The sequence below is a fragment of the Myripristis murdjan genome, chromosome 21 (genome assembly GCF_902150065.1).
Source record: "Myripristis murdjan chromosome 21, fMyrMur1.1, whole genome shotgun sequence".
NCBI classification, from domain to species: Eukaryota; Metazoa; Chordata; class Actinopteri; order Holocentriformes; family Holocentridae; genus Myripristis; species Myripristis murdjan.
The window spans coordinates 25,274,021-25,299,020 of NC_044000.1; the positions used below are offsets into that span (position 1 = coordinate 25,274,021).

Consider the following 25,000-nt stretch of genomic DNA (forward strand, 5'->3'; position numbering starts at 1 on the left):
ATGAGCGAGTTAATTCATTAATTAATAGGACTGATTATTGATTATTTAAACATGATAATTTAATCTCAGCACTTTGATTTTATCTATTTACCGTGGAAAACACACACACACACACACACACACACACATACACACACACATATACACACACACACACACACACACACACACACTCACACACACACACACACACACACACACACACACACACACTCACACACGACCTGTACAGGCAGGAAAACAGATTGCTCAATCCAACGTCTGATTCACACACAAACTCTCTCGCTTGCCCCGCCGGCTCCCTCTCTGCAGCACACACACACACACACACACACACTTCCTGTTTCAAGATTCATTATCCAGTCAGTTTCCACTGGAGCTGAACTGAACAACACACACACACACACACATACACACACACATACACACCTGTCTCAACTGAAAGCTAAGGAATGTTGCCAGCTATCAGAAACCTGTTCTCTGCCTCAGTCACTCACTCACACGCACACACACACACACACACACACACACACACACACACACACACACAAGTCACTAACATACCAACACACACAGATATACATGTAGAGAAAATAACTAAAACTAAAACACATACAACCAAATTACCAACACAAAACACAAATACACAACACACACCCTGCTCAGTGAGTGCGTGTGTGTGTGTGTGAGTGTGTGTGTCCCACCTGTCCCAGAGCAGCAGCAGCAGCAGTGAGTGAGAATCCATCCGTAACAACGTCTGCCCCGCTTCATTGCTCACACACACACACACACACACTCACACATGTATACACACACCCCACTGACAAGGCCAGGAGCTGATAGATCCACACACACACACAAAGACACACACACACACACTCTGTTTCTGTCTGTGCGCTCTCTCACAGCAACCTGCAGAGTGTGTGTCTGAGTCCACACTGCCAAGATTCAACAGAGAGAGAGAGAGTGAGAGAGGGTATGTGGGCGAGCGAGGGAGGAGGGGCCAAGGGAGGAGCTGGGACACACACACACACACACACACACACACATAAACACACTCCAGTTTACTGGCAGTTTCCCTTTCACTCTAAACACTCACAACAGCCTCTTTCTGTGTGTGTGTGTGTGTGTGTGTGTGTGTGTGTGTGTGTGTCCAACAGGAGGTCAGCTGATCTATCAGCTAAACATCAATAATATCAATAACCCATAAATGATATTTCAACAATACGCCTGAATTTTTTTATGGATCCCACCAGAGTTCTGGGCAGGACACGCCCACCAGTGCTGTGATTGGTCATAAAATTTGTTGGCTTATTGCTCAATTGTTGAAACAGGTTTGACATAACCCCTCAGCCAATCAGAAGCCTGCCCTTGACCAGACGGGGACAATCTAAAGTAAAACTCCCAGCATGCAGTGCATCGGTTTTAACTGTCCTGAAGGGGCGGAGCTCCGTTCTTCATCTGTTTTGATGATGATGTTGAGATCTGGTGATTATGAAGGCCACATCATCATCATCATCATCATCATCATCATCTTCCTCATCAAACCATTCAGTGACCCCTCACACCCTTGTGAATGTGGGCGTGGCCAACCTAGAAAAGACCACACCCCCACCAGGACACAAATGTGTCACATTCCACCGGACAGACCCGGTAACCCTACATGTGCAGTGAGGGTAACCTGGGAGCGTTTGGTGGAGGAGCTGGTCCAGAAGGTGGAGAGGAGCTTCTGCTGCATCTCAGGGGGTCTGATGGAGCGGGCGGTCCGGCTGGCAGAGAGGAACCAGCAGGTCAGAAGAACTTTAGAAGAACTTTCTGTGGAACTCAAAGAGGTCAGGTGACTCAGGAGGGGGTGGGGCCTCATCCAGGCTGTTCTCACGGGATGGGGAGGTTCTGACCTCCACGGATGATGTGGTCAGATGGTGGAGGGAACATTTTGTGGAGCTCCAAAACCCGGCTGACACACTCAGTGTGGAGGAGGGGCCGGGGCCTCTGTGGAGGGGTGGGGTCAGAGCCTTTGGGTTGGTCATCAGCCATCTCCTCCAAAGTCATTTTGAAACTCCAACGTGGTAAGGGACAAGGATTGGATGAGATCCTGAAATGCTGGGGGCTCTGGATGATGTTGGTTGTCATGACGACACTTCTCAGGGTAGCATGGAAGGTGGGGCCAGAGCCTGAGGAGTGGACATGGACGCCAAAGGATCATGGGAGTTCAGGAGCCACTCTCCTTGTGCTCTGTAAAGCTGGAGGGGATGCCAGATTGGGTCCTTTGGTTTCCAGGTTGAAGCGGTCAGGGATCAGCATCTCCGGGTCCGCCTCCCTGTGGAGGTGTTCAGGCTCATCTCACTGAGAGGAGGACCCTGGAGGAACTGGTGGATGTGGGCAGGGAGAGGAAACATCTGGGCCACCCACCTCAGACTGAGAACACTACCACAAACCTTGGTCTGGAGCGATGTTGTTGCATTTTACAGAATAACTAGACTTTGCTAAAGTTTCTGAAGAAACTTTAAATGTTCTTGCCACCGTTGCCGACCGCGTGGCCATGTGGTAAACGGCCAGCCCTATGCTGTGTGTAGGTTGTGTAGTGTTGTTCGAAGACTAGAAGGCAGTTACTGTGCTCCAGGTATTTTCGAGGCAGCTGTTATCATCTTTTGAGTGGTTGTTGCTAGGTGGTTGCTATGGTGTTCCTGATGGGTGCTAAGGCATTGCTAGGTGGTTGCTATGGTGTTCCTGATGGGTGCTAAGACATTGCTAGGTGGTTGCTATGGTGTTCCTGATGGGTGCTAAGGCATTGCTAGGCGGTTGCTATGGTGTTCCTGATAGTTGCCAAGTCATTGCTAGGTGGTTGCTATGGTATCCTTTGGTATCCTTACCGCATTTAGGCCATGCGGTAAACCACCAGCCCTATGCCATTTGTAGCTTGTGTTTGTTTTTCAGTTATTTTGCTAAACTGTTGCTGTTGTTAGGGGCCTGGCAGGAAGTTACTGTGGTCCGGGTTGTTTCCAGGCAGCTGTTATCTTTAGAGTGGCCACTGTGATTTCTGTGTGCAGCTGCTTTGGTGTATTGGGTGGTTGCGAGGGTGTTGCTAGGCAGTTACTATGGTGTTACTGATGGTTGCCAAGCCATTGCTAGGTAGTTACTGTGATGTTCTGGGTGGTTGCCATGGTGTTCCTGATGGCTGCTTAGGCGTTGGTACGCAGTTGCTATGGTGTTCTGGGTGATTGCTAGGCAGTTGTTATGGTGTTCCTGATGGTTGCTAAGCCGCTGCTACACAGTTGCTATGCTATGACTGTGGAATAAAGACATAGTCTCTACAATGAGGGTGAATTTATCCTGGATAAATCATAAAAGTTGATGGAAAACACCAGCTGTTGTTCTCTGTGGGTTCTAACATCACCTGCAACCCACCTGGCTCCCTAATCTGCACCACCAGAGCTCAGACTTCACTGGGATTAACAGGCACTGCTTCTCCAGATCCAGATTAAATATACTCACATTAGTCGTCAGCAATAATTTTTCATTTAACAATAATCGATAAACCTCATTGTTTACCAAAGCAAGACACTGCTCTAGAAGCAGCTCAGCAAAAGAAGAAGCAGGCTGTCACACACACACACACACACACACACAAGGCATCTTCACCTTGGCCTGGAACCTCTGAGTGTGTGTGTGTGTGTGTGTGTGTGTGTGTGTGTGTACAGTTGCTGCTCCAACAGAGTGTATGTATAATGCCGAGCACTGCGGCAGCAGGTAAGAAATCACACACACACACACACACACACACACACACACACTCACACACAGTCAAAGTGGGTCCAGCAGCCTGCAGTGTCCCAGTTACCATCCAGTGGCTGTAATACAGATACACACATCTACTACTACACACACACACACACACAACACACACTTTTTATTTGTATAATGCCGTACTCAAATAAATTTTCTACTTTATTATTGTTGTTATTGTGGTTAGTATTTGTTGTATTATTGCTGTTATTGTTGTTGTTGTCATATGTTTATAAATGCAGCAGTAAATCCAGCATCAGCTGATCTGACCTAAATATTAAAATATTAAATATCTTAACCTTTTTTTGTATTTTTGTATTTTTTTTTTTTTTTTTTGGTTAATCTTCTCTTAGTGTTTTGTGTTTTATTTTTTATTATTATTATTTTTAAAGGTGTTAGAATAATTCTTTGCTCAGTTGCTAATCATGTCATAGTAAACAATAAAGTGAATTTGTTCAGGTTTCTAACTGAAGTCTGAGACGGACAATGTTTGAACTCAGATTATTAAACACAGGCTGATGACCTCACCACTTTTGATGATTGTCAGTTCTCAAGATTATCATCTAAACATTTTAATAATTTATATGTTTTCTTATCAAGACAACATGATGTGAGATGGGGGTCCAAGAGGCTCGGGGGTCCCAGAGGCCCAGAGGTCTGGGGGTACGTGTGGGTCCAGAACAGGAAACAGTCTGAAATACTAAACATAAAGTTCAAACTTCAGTCTGACTCCATGACGCTGAGCATTTCAGTTGTTCAGTTTCCAGCCTGACACAGGACAAGCAGACCTACTTTACTCTGCAGTCACAAGACACACACACACACACACACACACAGCACAGAGCACAGATTTAAGAGGCCGGAGCTTGAAGGAACTCTAGAAGGTTAATTAAAGATTTTCATCATTAGGTTAATTACCAAACTGAGGAGTTCATTTGACTACCCAGAATCCTCCAGGCGTGACATCATCCTGGTTGCTATGTAACACAAGCTTTGACAGCAGGCAGACGTGTTTGGTGTATCATGAGGTTACCTGCCCTCACCCCACCTGCACCTGAAGGTCGCCTGATCAGCTGATTATTTACATTTATTTACTGATTAGTTATGTCATTTCCTGCACAGCCTGAGAGCTGAGAGGACAAAACAAACATATTTCAGGCCACATTTTAGTGATTCATGACCATGAGGTCAATGTTTAGCTCACTGTCTTTCTCCAAGAGCGAGAGACAGACAGACAGGCAGACAGACAGACAGACAGACAGGCAGACTGCTCTAGTCTCTCTTTCCTCCAGCCGCTGGTTTCCATTCATTCCACGACGATATGAACATGAACTTTCAGAGCCTTCACACTTTCCTCCACATGAGTTTTCCTAAAAGCAGCAGCACTGTTGTGTTGGAGTGAAACCATTGACATTATTTTACGTTTCCTTCACAAAACGAAAGGTTTGTTTGAACCACTGCCATCACCACAGTGGACTTTTATTTTGAAGTAGGCACTTCCTCCCTGTGTGTTCTAACTTCCCTCTGTTGAAACACCCAAACACAGCAGGACAGGAGCAGGTCTGCGTCTCACTGCTGGGAAGACAGAAAACCTTCCTGTTGGGTCAGGAAAACATCTCCCAGCTCGTTTTCCTGCTCAGGCAGAAGCTCCTGACAGCTGGATGAGGTCAACGGTTCAAATCCCCTGCAGGCACCGCCCACATTATCCTTGGTTATAACACTGTGTGTGTGAGTGTGTGTGTTTCACAGTTTTGGTCAATTTCCATAACTAACACAACTTATCATATGACCTTCTAGCAAGCGGCATGTAGTGAAACTAGTGTGTGTGTGTGTGTGTATGTGTGTGTGTGTGTGTGTGTGTCCTGCAGGGTGCAGTTGTCTGATTTGCATGTCGGCGTGGAAACACAAACAGGCTTTTGATGTGAGTGAGCAGGAAACACACAGACACAAATCAGCTGATCCCCCAGCCACTGTGTGTGTGTGTGTGTGTGTGTGTGTGTGTGTGCGTGCGTGCGTGCGTGCGTGCGTGCGTGCGTGCGTGCGTGCGTGCGTGTGTGTGTGTGTGTGTGTGTTAGAGGTCATGACACTGTCCTGCCGCTGAACAACAGAATTGACCAGTTGATGTTGGTTTAGTCAGGTGTACAGTACAGTCAGTATGTAAAGCACAAACACACACACACACACACACACTGTCATATTTCTGGTAGGTAGGTCTTGACCTCCAGGTGAGCTCCAGGTGAGCCAGGGCCAGCTGCCTGAAATGTCACGAGGAGTTTGACAAACTGACTTTTCTGTTTGTCAGGTAAAAACCATTTACTGCATGTTTATCTAAAGTTATTGTATCTTAAGTCATTTGACACGTATTAACGTCCAAATATTGCTGTGTCCTCTCCAGTGTGGCGTGCTGTGCGCTGCATTTGAATCCATGAACTGTGAATATAAGATGTATGAACTGTTTGGGTCCACAGCGCCCTCTGCAGGGCCAAACAGGAACAGCTGGCAGCACATCCTCTGTCTCCTCGTTGGATAAAATCACTGGCAAACGTGTTATTCTTGTTTTCATGTCCTCTAACATACTTTGAGTTTTTTTTTTTTTTTCAAAAAACTGAAACTATTAAGACCAAAGAAGAAGAAGTTTTTCCTGAGAGGATTCAGAGTCACAGCAAAACAAACCGACTTTCTTCATTTCATGTCATTGTTTCTTGGTGCTCAGCTCTGCACATATAAATAAGATTATTATTGCTATCAGTGTCACAACAGCTCCTGGTCTTGACCTTTGACCTCAAACAAACAGGAACTAGCAGCTGATTGGTTTGGCAGGACAGGACCGAGTCGCTCCGGTTTCCCATCCTCCCCGCACAGTGAACGCAGCGTGGTGGCCGATTGGCCGAGAGCCTCCTACCTTTCCCGGAGCCGAAGAAGCCGTCCATCTCGACGCTGGAGCGGGAGTGGGACACGCAGAGCGCCGAGCTGGGCACCAGCCCCTCCTGCGGCGGGACGCGCTCCGTGGTCCGGACCAGACACCAGCCGGGACGCTCGCTGGGGCGCTCCAGCAGCTCCACCGTCTGGCCTGCAGGGGGAGCCGGTCACAGGTTACCAAACCACCGGCCAATCACAGGTCAGCAAGTTGCCTCACCAAGCTGCCAGCCAATCAGAGGTTATTAAACCACCAGCTAATCACAGGTTCAGCCAATCAGAGGTTAGCAGATACAGCTCCACCGTGTGGCCGGCAGGAGAACAGCCTCACATCCTGCTGATCCCGTTGATGTGGAAAAGGGGCGGGAGCAACGTGTGTTTACAAGAATACACGGCAGGTGATTGGATCAGCCATCTGTCAGTCACGAGCCAGCTCATCCAATCAGACCAACCTCATGCAGCACAACCAACAGCAGCTCAGCCTCTCCCAGCTCAGCATCCTGCTAGCTTGGCAGCATCACACTGTCTTGTTGCACTGCTATTGATCCCAGCCTATTGATCACAGCTGATCAGTCTGCTATTGATCCGAGTCTATTGATCACAGCTGATCAGTCTGCTGTTGATCCCAGTCTATTTATCACAGCTGATCAGTCTGCTGCTGATCCCAGTCTATTGATCACAGCTGATCAGTCTGCTATTGATCGCAATCTATTGATCACAGCTGATCAGTCTGCTATTGATCCCAGTCTATTGATCACAGCTGATCAGTCTGCTGCTGATCCCAGTCTATTGATCACAGCTGATCAGTCTGCTGCTGATCCTAGTCTATTGATCACAGCTGATCAGTCTGCTATTGATCCCAGTCTATTGATCACAGCTGATCAGTCTGCTGTTGATCCCAGTCTTTTGATCACAGATGATCAGTCTGCTGTTGATCCCAGTCTATTGATCACAGCTGATCAGTCTGCTGTTGATCCCAGTCTATTGATCACAGCTGATCAGTCTGCTGCTGATCCCAGTCTATTTGATCACAGTGTGTTAAAATACAGAACGCAAAATCAACCTTTAAGGATCTCAAGACAGGTGTCTGGGCCCTGGGCCCTATTCTCTTTAGCCTTTATATAAACGACTTACCAACTGTTTGCCAAGACTGCGAGGTCATTATGTATGCAGACGATACTGTGATCTTTGTGAAGGGCAAAGACCATTCTGAGGCCGCCTCGCAGCTTACAAAGGTGCTGGTAAATATATCCAAGTGGCTAAACAACTGTCATCTGCAACTGAATTCATCCAAAACTGTGGCTATGTTTTTTACCAAAGCAAAAACATTGAACACTGAACCTGCCGTTTTTTTCTCCGGACAAAGAATCAAAACCGTTAATGAATTCAAATATCTAGGCATCATGCTAGACAATAATCTCACATTTAAATATCATGTAAAAAAAAAGTATGCAGAATCCTCAGAGCTTCACTTGGAAATTTCAGGCACCTCAGAAATCATATGTCCACAGAAGCAGCAAAAATGTTCATGTTCTCTCTTATAACATCTCATATTAACTACTGTCTTCCCACCTGGGCCACTGCAAACTCAACTACTCTAAATCCATTAATATCACTATACAAGCAAGCTCTCAAAATCTTGGATAAAAAACCAAGATCCTTCCATCATTGCACAATCCTCAATAAATACGGGCTACTTAGCTGGAACAATCTTGTCTTTTTCAAAAATTGTTGCCTCATGTATAAAATCCGGCGCAACCTAGCTCCGCCTCCACTTTGCAGCCTTATTCAGTTTAGATCACCTGCAACAAGCAGTACCAGAGGGGCGGCCAGAGGGGACTGTGAAATACCACTCAGGAAAACCTCATTTGGACAATCGGTTTTCTCTTGTAGGGTAGGCAAAGACTGGAACACAATACCGCAAAGCATAAGGGAGTCCCTCCCATACAGCTCTTTTACAGTCAAATTTAAAAAATGGCTGACCGAAAACCAAGCTTGTCAACACTAACCTCTGAACCTGAGCCCTCTGTAGCACATGGCCTAATCTTAATTTACTTGCAGCGTTGCTGTTGTTGTTGTTGTTGTTGTTGTTATTCTTGTTATTGATAATACGATTGTGAATATTGCTACAGTAATCTGTTGCTTTTAGGTATAGCCATAATCCTTCTGGCAGGGGGACTACCAATGGAAATTAGCCTTTTGGCTATAATTGGGTGCATTTACATTTTACTGTCTTTTAAAATGTTTATTAATGTACACTGTCCCTCTCTAACAAATAAAGGTAAAAAAAAAAAAAAAAAAAAAAAAAATGATCACAGCTGATCAGTCTGCTGTTGATCCCACTCTAAATTCTGGTGGAAAGGCTCACCCCGGGGCCCTGTGCCAGGCTCCACCCATTACAATGTGATTGGCTGAATGATGACAGCTCTGTTCTGTTAACACAGAACTGACTCTGAGTCGATTTCCATAGAGTCAGATTTTGTCAGATTATGTCAGATTATGTCTCACCTGTGGTGACGGACAGCTCTGTGCTGCAGCTCGCTGTGAAATCCTGCAGGACCACCGTCAACTCACAGCCACCTGACAGCTGAGAGAGAGACAGACAGACAGAGAGAGAGAGAGAGAGAGAGAGAGAGAGAGACAGAGACGGGACAGAGAGACAGAGATAGACAGAGACAGAGAGAGAGAGAGAGAGAGAGAGAGACAGAGAGGGACAGTTAGTTATCAGTCAGTAACATTAATAAGCTGTGATCAGCGTGGTTTTGTGTTCTTTGTTTTTTCCCTGTAAAAGCTGTTGTTTACGTTGTTGTTAATGTTGATGTTGATGTTGTTGATGATGTTGATGTTGATGTTGTTGTTGTTAATGTTGTTGCTGATGTTGTGACTGTTCTGTTATTGTCTGTTATTTGCTTTAACAACATGAATACTGTCTTCATGCAAGTGCAGACAGAGAGACAGAGACACGAAGTAATCATTTGTTTTTGTGTTATTTTGTCCTGTCCTGTCTGTCTGTCTGTCTGTTCTGTCCTGTCTGTCTGTCTGTTCTGTCTGTCTGTCTGTCTGTTCTGTCCTGTCTGTCTGTCTGTCTGTTCTGTCCTGTCTGTCTGTCCTGTCCTGTCTGTCTGTCTGTCTGTCCTGTCCTGTCCTGTCCTGTCCTGTCCTGTCTGTCTGTCTGTCTGTTTGTCTGTCCTGTCCTGTCTTGTCCTGTCTGTCCTGTCCTGTCTGTCTGTCCTGTCCTGTCTGTCTGTCTGTCTGTCTGTCTCTCTCTCCTGTCTGTCCCGTCAGGCTTGTTATCCTCGTTTTATTGGTTTACTTTTGTTTTCTTTTTCTCTTTATGGCAGCACTGAACTCAACTAATCTAATTTAATCTGATCTGATCTAATCTGAAGTGAACATCCTGCAGCAGCTGACAGTCCAGCACACACACACACACACACACACACACACACACACACACACACATTCTCACACACACATAAACATACACAGATCAGCTAATCAGTCTAACCTCTGACTGTCAGTCTGGACCCTGAACGCCTCACCTTGACCATCTCCTCTGAAAAACCCACATCACCTGCAAATGCCCTGTGTGTGTGTGTGTGTGTGTGTGTGTGTGTGTGTGTGTGTGTGTGTGTGTGTGTGTGGCCATCTGTCAGGTATCAGGTCACCTGTACCTGGACAAAAACAGGCTGCTTGTTGCTAGGATACCTTCAGCCTGCTGGACAAAGCTTGCTTTGTCTCTCTCTCTCTCTCTCTCTCTCTCACACACACACACACACACACACATACACACAGTGGTTGACAGCTTTGTGTAAAGGGGGATGCCACCTGTTTAAAACCACAGGTGTGTCTGAAATCCCACATTCTGTCACATCCCTGAACACAACACAGCATCATGCATCTTCACTGTGTGTGTGTGTGTGTGTGTGTGTGTGTGTGTGTGTGTGTCCGATAACTGGGACACACACACACACACACACACACACACACACATACTACACACAGTACACACAGTACACAGTACACAGCACACAGTACACACAGTACACAGTACACAGCAAACAGTACACACAGTACACAGCACACAGCACACAGTACACACAGTACACAGTATACAGCAAACAGTACACACAGTACACAGTAGACAGTACACAGCAGACAGTACACACAGTACACAGTACACAGTACACAGCACACACAGTACACAGTACACAGCACACAGTACACAGTACACACAGTACACACAGTACACACAGTACACAGTACACGCAGTACACACAGTACACAGTACACACAGTACACAGTACACACAGTACACACAGTACACAGTACACACAGTACACACAGTACATAGTACACACAGTACACAGAGTACATAGTACACACAGTACACACAGTACATAGTACACACAGTACACACAGTACACAGTACACACAGTACATAGTACACACAGTGCACACAGTACACAGTGCACACAGTACACAGTACACACAGTACACAGTACACACAGTGTAATGTACTCACTCTGCTGCTCTCTTTGAAAAGTTTAAAACTCATCCACTTCGGCATGACTGTCTGTCTGTCTGCCTGTCTGTCTGTCTGTCTCTCTCTCTCTGTCTGTCCCTCTCTCTCTCTCTCTGCCTGTCTGTCTGTCTGTCTGTCTGTCTCTCTCTCTCTCTCTGTCTGTCTGTGTCTATCTGTCTGTCTCTCTCTCTCTGTCTGTCTGTCTGTGTTTGTTTCTGTCGCTCTCTCTGCTTCTGTTTGTCTCTGAAACTAACTCGAACTCCCTCGCTTCCCTCCACACACACACACACACACACACACACACACACAGAAACACACCCTCTCTCTCGACAAACAGCTGTAGCTTTGTGCTCGATGGGAACACCACACTGCTGGGTGTGTGTGTGTGTGTGAGTGTGTGTGTGTGTGTGTGTGTGTGTGTGTGTTCATATTGCTCCTGTTCCATGAAAGCCTGTGGGGCACTAAAACACTTGCAGAATGTGTGTGTGTGTGTGTGTGTGTGTGTGTGTGTGTGTGTGTGTGTGTGTGTGTGAGTCATATGACCAGCAGATGGCAACTGCACGGCTTCATTCTGAACTGAGACTGAATGGATCTGATTCACACACACACACACACACACACACACACACACACACACACACACACACACACAGTGACAGAGGGCTGTGTGTGTGCGTGTGTGTGTTTTCCTGTCACCTTTGATCTTTTACTCGCCACCTGGTGGTCACAGCAGGGACTGCAGGCGACTTGGCTAAGTTACCATGGAAACCGTGCAGCCTCACCTGCCCGCCCCGACCGTCCCGGGACGTTTGGACGGGAAGAAAATATCTTTTTTTTTGGCTCTGACCTTTGACCTCTGGTCTTTACTGATTAGAAAAATTGTTACTTTTATTGTCATTTTTTGAAACTTTTATTTTTTTTCTTTTGATGATTTTCTCTTAATTTTCTTTTTCTTCTATTTTGTTTTTACTGACATGCTGCTCTTAAATTCCATTTTTTTTTTTTCATTTTTGTTTTTTCAATTCCTGTTGCAGGAGATTTTCAGTCTGCCTGTCTGTCTGCCTGTCTGTCTGCCAGAGCTCTGGGGGAGGGAAACTCTGCGCCTCGTATCCATCCACCGAGCTGCCAGGCGGATGAATACGGGACGGAGAGACACAGTGGGAGATCTAGGAGAGAAAGTAGTTCCGCAATTTTGGCAGCAGGATCACGCCGCCGCTCATCCCTTCAAACATTTCATTAAAACATGGCGGTGCAGTGCTCCCTCTCTCCACAGGGGGCGCTGACCAGAAAACACCAACAACTGGCACTTTAACTGTCCTGCAATAAAACTGACACACATTCAAATGTGTGTGTGTGTGTGTGTGTGTGTGTGTGTGTGTGTGTGAGAGAGAGAGAGAGAGAGAGAGAGAGAGAGAGAGAGAGAGAGAGAGAGAGAGAGAGAGGGTAAACAGGAAAATCAAAAGCAGAGACGCAGAGGCGTCCCGTCTAGAAAAACCTCCAAAACCCAAGAAAACAGTAGCTTCCCACCCTGTCTGCACACACACACACACACACACACACACACACACACACAGCCTCCAGACACCAGTGGAACATCTGACTCTGCCAGACTCTTATTATAGTGCAGAGGAGAAAATAAAACAGAGTGGGCGAGAGAGAGAGGAAAACAGGAAGCTACCAACACGCTGCACTTTATTTTATTTTACTGTATTTTACTTTGAAAGGTGCGCTACCCCAAAGGTTTTCAAAGGGAGGTCCGGGGCCCCCAGGGGTCTCTGAGGGTCCTGCAGGGGTCCTCAGTTTAAATGCTCGAAAAAGACAATATTTCATTTTATTACTTCTAAATAGTTTCCTGGCTTCAAAAAAAAAAAAAGTTTTTCAGGTATTTTAGTTCCAGTACTTTCTTGTAGTTTTTGGAGAATTATTATGATTTTTTTCAAATAATCCAGTCATGTTTTTAAAAGAAACGCAGTGAGTTTGATCAGGCGTCACACTGACATCGTTCATGCGACACTAATCAGGTCAGGAGAAACTCTGGTGGGAGGAGCTTGGGGTGGGGTGTCTCAGGTAGGTGTGTGTGTGTGTGTGTGTGCGTGTGTGTGTGTGTACTCCTGTACAAACGTGGGGAGAAAGAGAAAGAAACAAAGAGAACGAGACCAAGAGAAATCCAGACTCAGGATGACCTTCGAGGAGTGGCTGCTGTGTGTGTGTGTGTGTGTGTGTGTGTGTGTGACATTTAGCGGCAGGCTGGTGTGTAGGCGAGGGGCAGCACTGTGAAAAGGCCAAAGTGTCACACTGCACTGAGAGGCCATGTCCCACATCTGTGTGTGTATGTGTGTGTGTGTGTGTGTGTGTGTGTGTGTGTGTGTGTGTGTGTGTGTGTGTGAGAGAGATCAGACAACAAGCAGCTGAAAACCTGTCTCTCTCTCTCTGTCTCTCTCCCTCTGTCTCTCTCTATCTCTCTGTCTCTCTCTCTCTCTCTCGGAGCGCATGCGTGAGTGTTTGAAGAGTCTGATCGAGTGAGTTTTCTATCTTTATTTCTTCTATCTTCTTGTTATTATTGATGTGATTTTTTTCGGATTATTGGAGTGTATTCTGAGAGTGATCTGGTGTTGTAGCGGTGTTCACAGCCGGGCATAATCTCCACATATTAATTACCATCAACACCTGTGCCCTGCCGGTGATCAGACACCCTGCTGGTATAACATCCTGACCACAGGGGGAGCTAGAGGCCACTGATGTCAAGACAGGGAAGCTCCTCATGATGCACCGTGAGGACTGGAGGGTCAGAGCCACCATCCAGGCTGAAGATGGCCCCCAGTGATGAGCTGCTGAATGAAGACCTCAGGCAGCAGAAGCCCAGGGAGGAGGAGGAAGAGGAGGAGGAGGAGGCAGCATCGTGGCTGATGTGGAGAAAACATCCCAGTGGCTGGAAAAGGCTGGACTGACAGACGGCACAGAGGCTCTGATCACGGCCATAAATATCTGGACAGTGACGCAATTCATCATTTTGCCCTTGAACACCTCCACAGTGGATATGGCATGAACTGTTGAGGACTTGAACACTGTCCGCCCAGCTCCAGAGGCTCAGCAGTAACTGGACAAACTGGACATAACAAACGTAACTAGAAATGAGGATTATATTCAATATTTGGAGGAAAATCCTGTGCAGTCTGTGCCTGCCTGAAGTCTGGAGCCCATGAACAACATCACCAAACTCAGAGTTTCTCCCCGAGCCGCTCTGCCAAGCCACTCCTGCAGCTCCTCCTCCTCCTGCAGCTCCTCTTCCTGCAGCTCCTCCTCCTCCTGCAGCTCCTCCTCCTGCTGCTCTGTGGCTCATTGGACCTTCAGTTTGCTCTTTAGGCGAGAAGCTGCTCAGCTGCTCTGACTCACTGAAGAATACTGGAACTCACATCTGTTTAATGTTCTGACATCCAACACTAAAGTTGTTCCAGGCTCCTCAGCAGCTCCTCACAGTATTTTGTGCAGCATCAAGAGCAGAACGTGAAACAGAAACATGTTCCAGTGAGAACGTGGCAGAACCTTCCAGAGTCCAGCAGAACATGAAAACCCAGCAGGACAGCTAATGTTACCCTGCTAACATTAGCCTGCTAACATTAGCCTGCTAACGTTACCCTGCTAATGTTACCCTGCTAACATTAGCCTGCTAACATTACCCTGCTAACATTAGCCTGCTAACGTTACCCTGCTAATGTTACCCTGCTAACATTAGCCTGCTAACATTACCCTGCTAACATTACCCTGCTAACATTACCCTGCTAATGTTACCCTGCTAACGTTACCCTGCTAATGTTACCCTGCTAACATTACCCCGCTAAGGTTACCCTGCTAATGTTACCCTGCTAACATTACCCTGCTAAGGTTACCCTGCTTATGTTACCCTGCTAAGGTTACCCTGCTAATGTTACCCTGCTAAGGTTAGCCTGCTAGCTTCAGCACAGCCAGCAGTTTTCACTGTCACACTTTAATAAGTGAGTTTCTGTGTTCACTGAGGTTTCTCTGTTATTAGCTCCTAATGGCCAGGAAGTGGCTGCATGCTAACGTTAGCTGCTGTCTAACGGAAGCTAACGGGTGATAAAATCTGTCGTTTTACTTTGAAATATGACCTGATGTCCCTCCAGATCCGTTGTTTTTTCAGTTGTACATCAGTCGTTGGTGGCATGAAAGTTTTGTCAGATTCCCAACGTTTATTAGATATGAAACCGTAACTCAGCGGGAAGTTTCATGGTTTTGGTGGCGGCGTTTGAGCCCAGAGCGAGCAGCTCTGTGCTCCAACCCTGTGGATAATTCACTGCGTTTCTTTCAGAAACATGAGAAAAAACACAACAACAACTTGGCAAGAAAATGACCTGGACACTGAAACCAAAACAGAAAAAACGTCTTCTTATTAAAATATGAGCAAAGAACTACGCAAATGAAATTACATATAAACTCCCATTATCTGCCGACCCAGCAGACTGTTTGGTATGTGTTCTTGGTGTGTGCGTGTGTGTGTGTGTGTGTGTGTGTGTGTGTGTGTATACCTTGTCACTGTCCACAGTGTTCTGGGATGTCCTGGAGGCGATGGACACGGTGTCTGGTTGGCTGCTGCCGTCACCCTGACTGTCGCCGTCCTCCAGCCCCTCCCTGTTCACACACACACAAACACACACACACACACACACAAAACAGGATTAATTTATTTTTGCCTCCAAATGTTTGTGCACTAAAGACTGACTGCCAGTTTTCATAATTAATGATTAATGATTATTAATGTTTCCAAAGTCAAATCAGATCAAACCAAATTAAACTCAAACGTGGCAAAAGACATTTATATAAAAATAAATAAATAAACATAAATAATAAAATAGCATGAATAATAAAAACTCCACACACTCCTTGGTTTTAACCAGGAGGTGTGTGTGTGTGTGTGTGTGTGTGACCTCTTGCTGTTGTTCCTGGGCTTGGACAGGGCCGGTGTTTTGGGGAGGTGCACCGGCTCCTTCAGCGCCCCCTTCAGGTGAGTCATCCTCTCCTGAATCACCTCCCTGATGTTCTTGATCCACTCCTGCTTCACTTCCATGCTGGATGCCTGCACACACACACACACACACACACACACACACACACACACACACATTATCAGCAGGTTGAGCAGAGTGTCGGCTCTGTAGATGATAATCCTGCTCCTCCTGTGCGTCGGTGAAAACGAGCAGCCGCTGCTTCAGAAGATCCACATTTCTCTGAGTTCAGATGAAGGAAATGTGGAACATTTAGGAAGCAAATGATTTTAAAATGTTTATCAGGTGCTCAGCGCTGCCCCCGATGGACAGAACACTGAACTGCACTCTGGTTCACTTCACCTTCAGGACAGTTTTATTATCGGAGGACGGAGTTCTTCCTGCCCAGAGAGCAAATTTACACGGATCCCCCTCGATGTGCTCAGTCACCCCCAACTCTGACGTCTGAAAGAGAGAGAGAGAGAGAGAGAGAGAGAGAGAGAGGAGAGAGAGAGAGAGAGAGAGAGAGAGAGAGAGAGAGAGACAGAGAGAGAGAGAGAGAGACAGAGAGAGACAGAGAGAGAGAGACAGAGACAGAGAGAGAGAGAGAGAGAGAGAGACAGACAGAGAGAGAGATCAAGTTGTTTTCAAAGAGTTTCTATGATTTGTAAAAGTTAAAAAATCATTAATGTAGACACACACACACACACACACACACACTGACCAGCAGCCGGCTCTTGTACTGGTACTTGGTGCGTCCGGCGGAGTCTTTGATCTCTTTGCTGAAGACGAGGCAGATCTCGAAGAGGAACAGGTGTCGGTCCCGCCCCTTCCTGATCAGAGAGCGAGGGTCCCACACCTGGAAGCTGTCCTGCAGGATCAGCTCGCCCTGCACCGCCAGGTTCTCCTCGAAGCCTGGGGAGGGACACAGCCATATCACACTGTCAGGGGTGAGGTCACCCTGTCAGGGGTGAGGTCACCCTGTCAGGGGTGAGGTCACCCTGTCAGGGGTGAGGTCACCCTGTCAGGGGTGCGGCGGGGTGCAGATGTGTGGTTTGTCAGCGCTCTATCAGAGCTGTGATGCTGTGAACTGAAGCTGACGCATTGACACTACGGAGGATGCACACATCCTGCCTTCAAAATAAAAGCACCTCTCTGGGTAGTCAGTGAGTTATTATGAGTTATTGCAGTGAGTTATGTAGTCAGTGAGTTATTTGTGAGTACAGCTTTTATTTTGTAAACAACGGGAAGTGTGCTTTTGGCGAGCTTGAGAGCTGTTTGGCGTCTCTGAAAACATCGGAGCAAATTCAGGCGTTCTTTGGATAATCTGATCACATGTTGGTGATCTGCAAGCTGAATTAAAAAAAAAACTTATTAAAGTGACATGTTGGAACAAAAAGTGCAGCAGCTTTTAGATCCTGGTCTAAAGTCCTGATGTCACACCGGTCTGAGTGAAATGCATTCTGGGATACTCAGCAGTAGCCTTCAGTGTGATGCAGGCTGATGGCGGCCGAGGAGCCTCGCTCTCAGGGATCCTCTACATTCCACCTGAGGCCAGGTGTCCCACACTGTGAAGAAACACACTGGACCTGCAGCACCTGAAGTATCAGGGGCCCTCAGCAGAAGGAGGAGCAGCACCTGAAGGCATCAGTGGGGCCCTGGGGCCCTCTTTCAGAGGCCCTCAGCAAAAGAAGGAGCAGCACCTGAAGGCATCAGCAGGGCCCCGGGGCCCTGAAGGCATCAGCGGGGCCCCGGGGCCCTCTTTCAGGGGCCCTCAGCAAAAGGAGGAGCAGCACCTGAAGGCAGCCTTTCACAAGCTTTCAAACTGACTATCACTGTGTTTTCTGCTGGTCAGTGAAGGCATCCTGAGCTCTGCTCCACTGCCCGTCCTGATGGTGAGGCAGCAGTCAGGTGCTGCCACCTGCTGGCAGCAACACGCCACTGCAGACAGACTGCTGCCAGCTGCTCACTGCATCAGTATCAGTTATTGGTGATGATTATTGATCTGATGATGGAAGCTGTTCTCAGACAAGTCCGACAGAAAACAGGCTGTTAGGCTGTTAGGCCCTCCTCCTGACTGGCTGATACTGATTGGTTGATATTTATTGATTGAAATGTCCTGGCTGATATCTACTGATTGATACTGATTGATCGGCGGCTCACCCTCCAGCATGGCGATGTGCATGGCATCGTTGGCTCGCTTAGGAACGCTGAGCATCACCTCCAAACCATCTTTAATCTCTCCTTTACCCTCCTCACAGCAGGAGAGCAGCTCCTGTAGGAGGACAGGAGAGGAGGAGGAAGAGGAGGAGAGGAGGAGGAGGAGAGGAGGAAGAGGAGGAGAGGAGGGAGAGGAGGGGAGGAGGAGGAGGAGGAGACAGTTAGATGGAGGAAAAGTCTGGAAGAACCACAGAGTTCAGACACTGTGCTGGAAAAAAAGGAATGTGTGTGTGTGTGTGTGTGTGTGTGTGTCTGGTTGTGTGTGTGTGTGTGTTACCTTCAGCAGCAGCTGGTACTTGGTGATCCTCTGCACAGGTTTGATCAGGTAGGAGGAGATGGAGTTGGCCAGGCCGTGTCTCTGCTGCACGTCCTGTCGCCAACACACACACAGTAATCTGATCATCCTAATCTGCTGTAATCTGCTCTGCTTTAATCTGATCAGCCATTAAAACACCAGACTCACGTCAAAAAAGGTTCCGGCGTGTTCCAGGATCAGCTGGCTGGAGTCCGGCTTGTTCTTACAGTAGTTCACATACATGTGGAACTTATCAGCCTGACAGAACACAGCAGAACATGTCAGAACACAGCGCTCTGGAGTTTAATCTGATCAGAATTTAAAGGTGTAATCTGTAACAAACTGCAGTCAGTGTACACAGGCTGTAACCTGTGTGTGTGTGTGTGTGTGTGTGTGTGTGTGTGTGTGTGTGTGTGTGTTTGTGTGTGCTTGTGTCTCACCCAGGTGACAAAACAGTGACCAACATCTTCTGGAAGCTGCTCGTAGTTCACCAGCTCCTTCAGGAAGATACTGAGGAACACACACACACACACACACACACACACACACACACACACACACACACACACACACACACATGTTTAGATGACAGATCTCACCAACTTCCACTTCTCTGCTAATTTTCAGCAGCGTGCTAACGGCCCGGGACAGAGTTAGCCGTCAGCATGCTATGGGGACAGAGATTTGTTGTCATTTACTGGATGAAGGAATAAATAATAATAATCAAATGCATCAGTATTGAAATGATAATTTTCTGTCAGCTGATTGGTCGATCAATCAGCCAATCAGCAGCGGCACCCGGCGTACTTGTTGTGGAAGTCGTAGATCTCCTGGATGTTGCCGAAGATGATGTGCTCCTTGTTGACGATGCCGACAGGAATCTCCTCCACGCCGCTGGTCATCTCCCACAGGTACGTCTGACACACACACACACACACACACACACACACAGCATGTGAGCCTTGGTTCTTTGCTACATGTTGAATTGAAGCAGAGGAACATGGGAAAGAAGAGCAGAGGTGGTTTCTTGCCTCCAGACACTCGTGCAGATCTCGGACGTACGTCTTCTCCGTCTGCAGCAGCTCGGCCATGATGAACCTGAACGCACCACACACACACGTCAACACGCGTGTTTTCTGAAGCATTGAGCTTTCACTCACAGCAAGAAGCTAAACAGCAGCAAATAACAGGTGGAATAAAACAGGAGCTCTTCTGCTGTGTGTGTGTGTGTGTGTGTGTGTGTGTGTGTGTGTGCTTTTCATTTATCTGGAAAAAAAAAGTTCACAACAAACAAAATTCTGGCAAAGAACATAAGGAGCATAAACACTTAATGCCACTGTCTAATAAAATTAAAAAGATAGGTTTCAAGAGTCACTTGAGCAAAAACTCAGCGTTACTGCCACCTGCTGGACACGCTGTACATGTGCAAAAACACTGAACTGAACTACTTTCTATGAGCACCGTGACCGTGCTGCTGTTCCTGCGCTTCTGAGGCGTCGGCGAGAGGGGAGGGGATATTGCAGCCGACTCTGGGACTTGAACCACATCCCCCATCCTCCACCGCGGCACAGGGCTGCGTGTGCTTTCCATAACCCCCCCCAGCTCTGCTCCTGGATCCGGCTGACGGTGTGGGTCTGCATGGAGAGGCTGTTTGAAAGCTGCAGGGAGAAGGAGCTGCTCCTTCTTACCCGACTCTCTCCTTCCTGCTCCGTCACACACACCGGGGCGACGTGTTCACTTTTATTTGTGCACATGCTTTGAACCGAACAATACATACATGCCACAAACCGTGACGGTTCATATAAGGGATGAACCATTCCATCCCTAATATGAACGCTTGGCCGCTGCAAGCCAGTTATCCCTGTGGGAACTCTTCTGACACCTCCTGCTTAAACGCTTTCACGGTCTGTATTCATACTGAAAATCTAAATCAAGCAAGCTTTTGCCCTTCTGCTCCACGGGAGGTTTCTGAGCTCGCCATAGGACACCTGCGCTACTGTTTGACAGGTGTACCGCCTCAGTCGATCTCCCCACCTGCCACTGTCCCCAGAGCGGGTCACGCCCCACGGAGCGGATCACGCCCCACGGAGCGGATCACGCCCCACGGAGCGGGTCACGCCCCACGGAGCGGATCACGCCCCACGGAGCGGATCACGCCCGATGGAGAGGTTCACTTGACATCAGAAATGAGAGCCCGCTCGGGGCTCGCCTCCCTGCCTCACCGGGTACGTGAAAAAATTGATAAGACGCCATTGCCAGAAGAGCAAAGGAGGCATGAAGGTGGAGGGGCGGCTGTGGCAGCCAGAAGAGAAACCAAGGCAGGCGGTGGAGGAGCAGCTCACAGGTGGAGCCGCCAAAGAGTTGGAGCTGAAAGCCGGTGCACCTCCCTTCTCTCCAGAAGCAGCAGCTCCAGGGGGTGGAGCATTGTCGCTGCAGCAGGAGGAGCTGATGGTGCAGATCGGGCCAGAGGCGCTGGTCTGCCACGGGGTGGACCTGGGCAACGCCGGAAGGGTGGACAAGCCCGTCCCTTCGGGAGAGCACCTCCTCCTAATGATGAGGGAGCAAAAGATCCAGCTGCCGCCACAACCGCCGCCACCGCCGCCACCGCCGCCACCGCCGCCACCGCCACAACCACCGCAACAACCACCGCAACAGCACCTCCTGCAGCCCCCCTCACCTCCCCCACACACCTAAGGCTCATGACCTCGGCTGCGATGCCAGGCTCTGCCCCCCACCCGGAGGAGGTGCACCTGGCCCGCGGCGAGGCAGAGAGTGCAGCAGTGGGCACAGAGACGCAGGACGCCAACAGAGTCCAGTGCCAGAACCTCCTCCTCCTCCTCTTCTGTGTCGCTGCAGGACGCCAAGGACAGAGGTCAGAGGCGGCTGATGGACAGACACGCCAGCCTCCAGGCCGAGAAACAGAAACACAGCCAAACACCTCCGGCAAGACGGACAAGAACAGAGCAGGTCACAGCAGCGATGGGGGAACCATCTGCTCCCGTGGGGGGCGGGGTTACCATTGATACTGTCCAATCAGAGGAGATATAACAGTCCAATCAGGTGAGGAAACAGCTCTCCTTCATCCCTGTACTCACTCTTTCTTGCGGGCCGACTTCCTCTTCTCCTCGTTGACCTCGTGGTTGGGGTCCCTCAATTTGACCTCGGGGTCGTCCGTCAGGCTCGCTGGGATCACGTCCAGCTCCAGGTCCTTGTTGTCCTGGAAACAGAGACATGTCAGAAATCACCTGGGAGCCAATCAGCATCAACATGCTAATGAGCTGTTCCATATTCACCTGTCACACCTGTCTGTGTTCCTGTGTGTGTGTGTGTGTGTGTACCTCGGAGCTGACCCCCAGGCTCTTCTCCAGGCTCTCGCGGTAGCGTCCCATGCGCAGCGAGAAGTCGCGGTAGCGGCGGTCCACCGTGCTCACCCAGCGCTTCAGCTCCACCACGTGGGCGTGGCCTTTCTCCACCAGGCTGTCAGCCAGCTGTATCAGCAGCTTCACCTTCTCCTTTGTTTGCTGCCACACACACACACACACACACGTTGAAGGCACAAGATGCGTTTGTGTCACATTTTAAGGAACTCAGGTGTCGAGTTAGGGATCGACCAATCATCTGTCATCAGGACAAAATTCAGAACTGATCAATCATCAGAACCATAATGTTGATTTAAAAAAGGTTTGATTTAATAACTAGTCAGGCTCCGCCTCTCAGTCTGACAGGCTCCGCCTCTCGGTCTGACAGACAGTGGGACAGCAGCGAGTGGGCGGGGCCTCGTCTCTTTTCCAGTGGATTTGTCTTTAATTTAGTTTGACAGACAGAAACTGGCCGAGCTGCTCACTGTTTGAATAAAGTTTCACTGCATTTAAACACAACACACCTGATCCAGCAGCTCTTTTTAAAACATGTTTTCATAAACTGATGATATTAATTAAACATTTGTCAATTCAAAGGAAGGCGCATCTTGATGTTTCTAAAACGATCTAATTGACCACCAATGAATATCAGAAATATCAGTTACTGCTGTCCTGGACAGTAAATTTATCATAAAGCAATATATCATTTATTTATTTATTTATTTACAAATTACCAGGTAAATTTTTATGATTTTCTTTTTGTTTATGTCTGTTTATGTCTGTTTATGTGATAATTTTTGGCATATTTTTTAATTTAGCATATAACAACATAAATTAAACCGCTGTGGATTCAAATCGAGGTTCATGTTGGTTGAAGCCATCAGTCACCTGATCAATAATAATCAATACAAGCTGATCCAAACTCTGTACAGCGTTATGACACAAATTTTGTTACCTGGGTTAGATCAAGCATAGGGCAACACACACACACACACACACCTTGGCGGTCAGCCTGAATTGATGGTAGTTGTTCAGCAGCTCCTGTGTTTCCTCGCTGCTGTCACCAGGTGAAGTGTGTGTCGCCAGGTAAACCTCACCTGTCTCCTGGATCCACTCCAATGCCTGCTCAAACACACACACACACACACACACACACACACACACACACACACACACACACACAATGTAAAGTTCATATTTCCTCCATCTCTGTATGTTCTCTCTTTTCTCCTTTAAATAAACCAGATCTATCTCTTATTCACTCACACACACACGCACGCACACACCACCACTACACACACACACACACACACACACACACACACACACACACACACACACCTGCTTGGCGCTGCGTTCAAACACCAGGTACTGCTGGCACTGGTCCAGTCTGCGTTTCTTTAATGTCCAGAAGTGAAGAACTCGGTTTTCCCGCTGCAGCAGCTCGTTCAGGATGGCTGCACAGACACACACAAACACACGCACACACACATACACACACACGCACACACAAACACGCACACACACACGCGTGCACACACGCACACACACACGTACACACACACACGCACGCGCATAAGCACGCACACACACACACAGTTTACATTGAAACAGCAGCTCTGGTTGATAAATGTTCAGTAAACAGGAAGTGACGTGGTGAGTTCTGATTGGCCGAGGATGCTGTATTCAGTGTAACACTGTAGCAGCACGTGACAGTGTTACAGTGTTACAGTGTAACAGCACGTGACAGTGTTACAGTGTAACAGCACATGACAGTGTTACAGTGTTACAGTGTAACAGCACGTGACAGTGTTACAGTGTAACAGCACATGACAGTGTTACAGTGTTACAGTGTAACAGCACATGACAGTGTTACAGTGTTACAGTGTAACAGCACATGACAGTGTTACAGTGTAACAGCACATGACAGTGTTACAGTGTTACAGTGTAACAGCACGTGACAGTGTTACAGTGTAACAGCACGTGACAGTGTTACAGTGTTACAGTGTAACAGCACATGGCAGTGTTACAGTGTTACAGTGTAACAGCACGTGACAGTGTTACAGTGTTACAGTGTTACAGTGTAACAGCACATGACAGTGTTACAGTGTTACAGTGTAACAGCACATGACAGTGTTACAGTGTTACAGTGTAACAGCACGTGACAGTGTTACAGTGTAACAGCACTTGACAGTGTTTCAGTGTAACAGCACGTGGCAGTGTTACAGTGTAACAGCACATGACAGTGTTACAGTGTTACAGTGTAACAGCACGTGACAGTGTTACAGTGTTACAGCACGTGACAGTGTTACAGTGTTACAGTGTTACAGTGTTACAGTGTTACAGTGTAACAGCACATGACAGTGTTACAGTGTTACAGTGTAACAGCACATGACAGTGTTACAGTGTTACAGTGTAACAGCACGTGACAGTGTTACAGTGTAACAGCACGTGACAGTGTTACAGTGTAACAGCACATGACAGTGTTACAGTGTTACAGTGTTACAGTGTAACAGCACGTGACAGTGTTACAGTGTTACAGTGTAGCAGCACAACACTGTCAGTATGCGCTGCAGTGGCACTCAGCCTCTGGTGTTCAATAACAACTTCAGCTCAATCGATCAGTTGATCGATGATGTTGGCGTGTTTGGAGGTGTGTGTGCAGAGACGCGGTGATGTCATCATGCTGACCTTTGACCTGCTGCTCAGGTGCTCGGGTGTGGCTGGCGGCTCCAGGTGAGCTCACGTTGTTCCTGTGGATGTACTTTAGGAACACCTCGGCGTTCCTCCTGGCCAGAGTGCAGGCCTGCACACAGGGAGCACACGCTAACATGCTAACCTGCTGACAGGCTAACACACTAATCTGCTGACACGCTAACCTGCTGACAGGCTAAATCAC

At 47.8% G+C, this 25,000-nt stretch overlaps 1 protein-coding gene across 1 annotated transcript in view; it reads right to left on the reverse strand.

Moving 5' to 3' along the window:
- Positions 1-25,000, reverse strand: part of kalrna (kalirin RhoGEF kinase a) — a 107,052-nt gene that overhangs the window by 35,723 nt on the left and 46,329 nt on the right. The window contains 17 exon segments of the mRNA XM_030080534.1: positions 6,689-6,856; positions 9,211-9,289; positions 15,772-15,874; positions 16,171-16,319; positions 16,591-16,692; positions 16,952-17,142; positions 18,391-18,502; positions 18,725-18,817; positions 18,911-19,000; positions 19,183-19,252; positions 19,550-19,659; positions 19,774-19,840; positions 21,838-21,959; positions 22,081-22,263; positions 23,101-23,223; positions 23,443-23,558; positions 24,793-24,907. Of these exon segments, the coding sequence (XP_029936394.1) occupies positions 6,689-6,856; positions 9,211-9,289; positions 15,772-15,874; positions 16,171-16,319; positions 16,591-16,692; positions 16,952-17,142; positions 18,391-18,502; positions 18,725-18,817; positions 18,911-19,000; positions 19,183-19,252; positions 19,550-19,659; positions 19,774-19,840; positions 21,838-21,959; positions 22,081-22,263; positions 23,101-23,223; positions 23,443-23,558; positions 24,793-24,907 (1,993 nt within the window).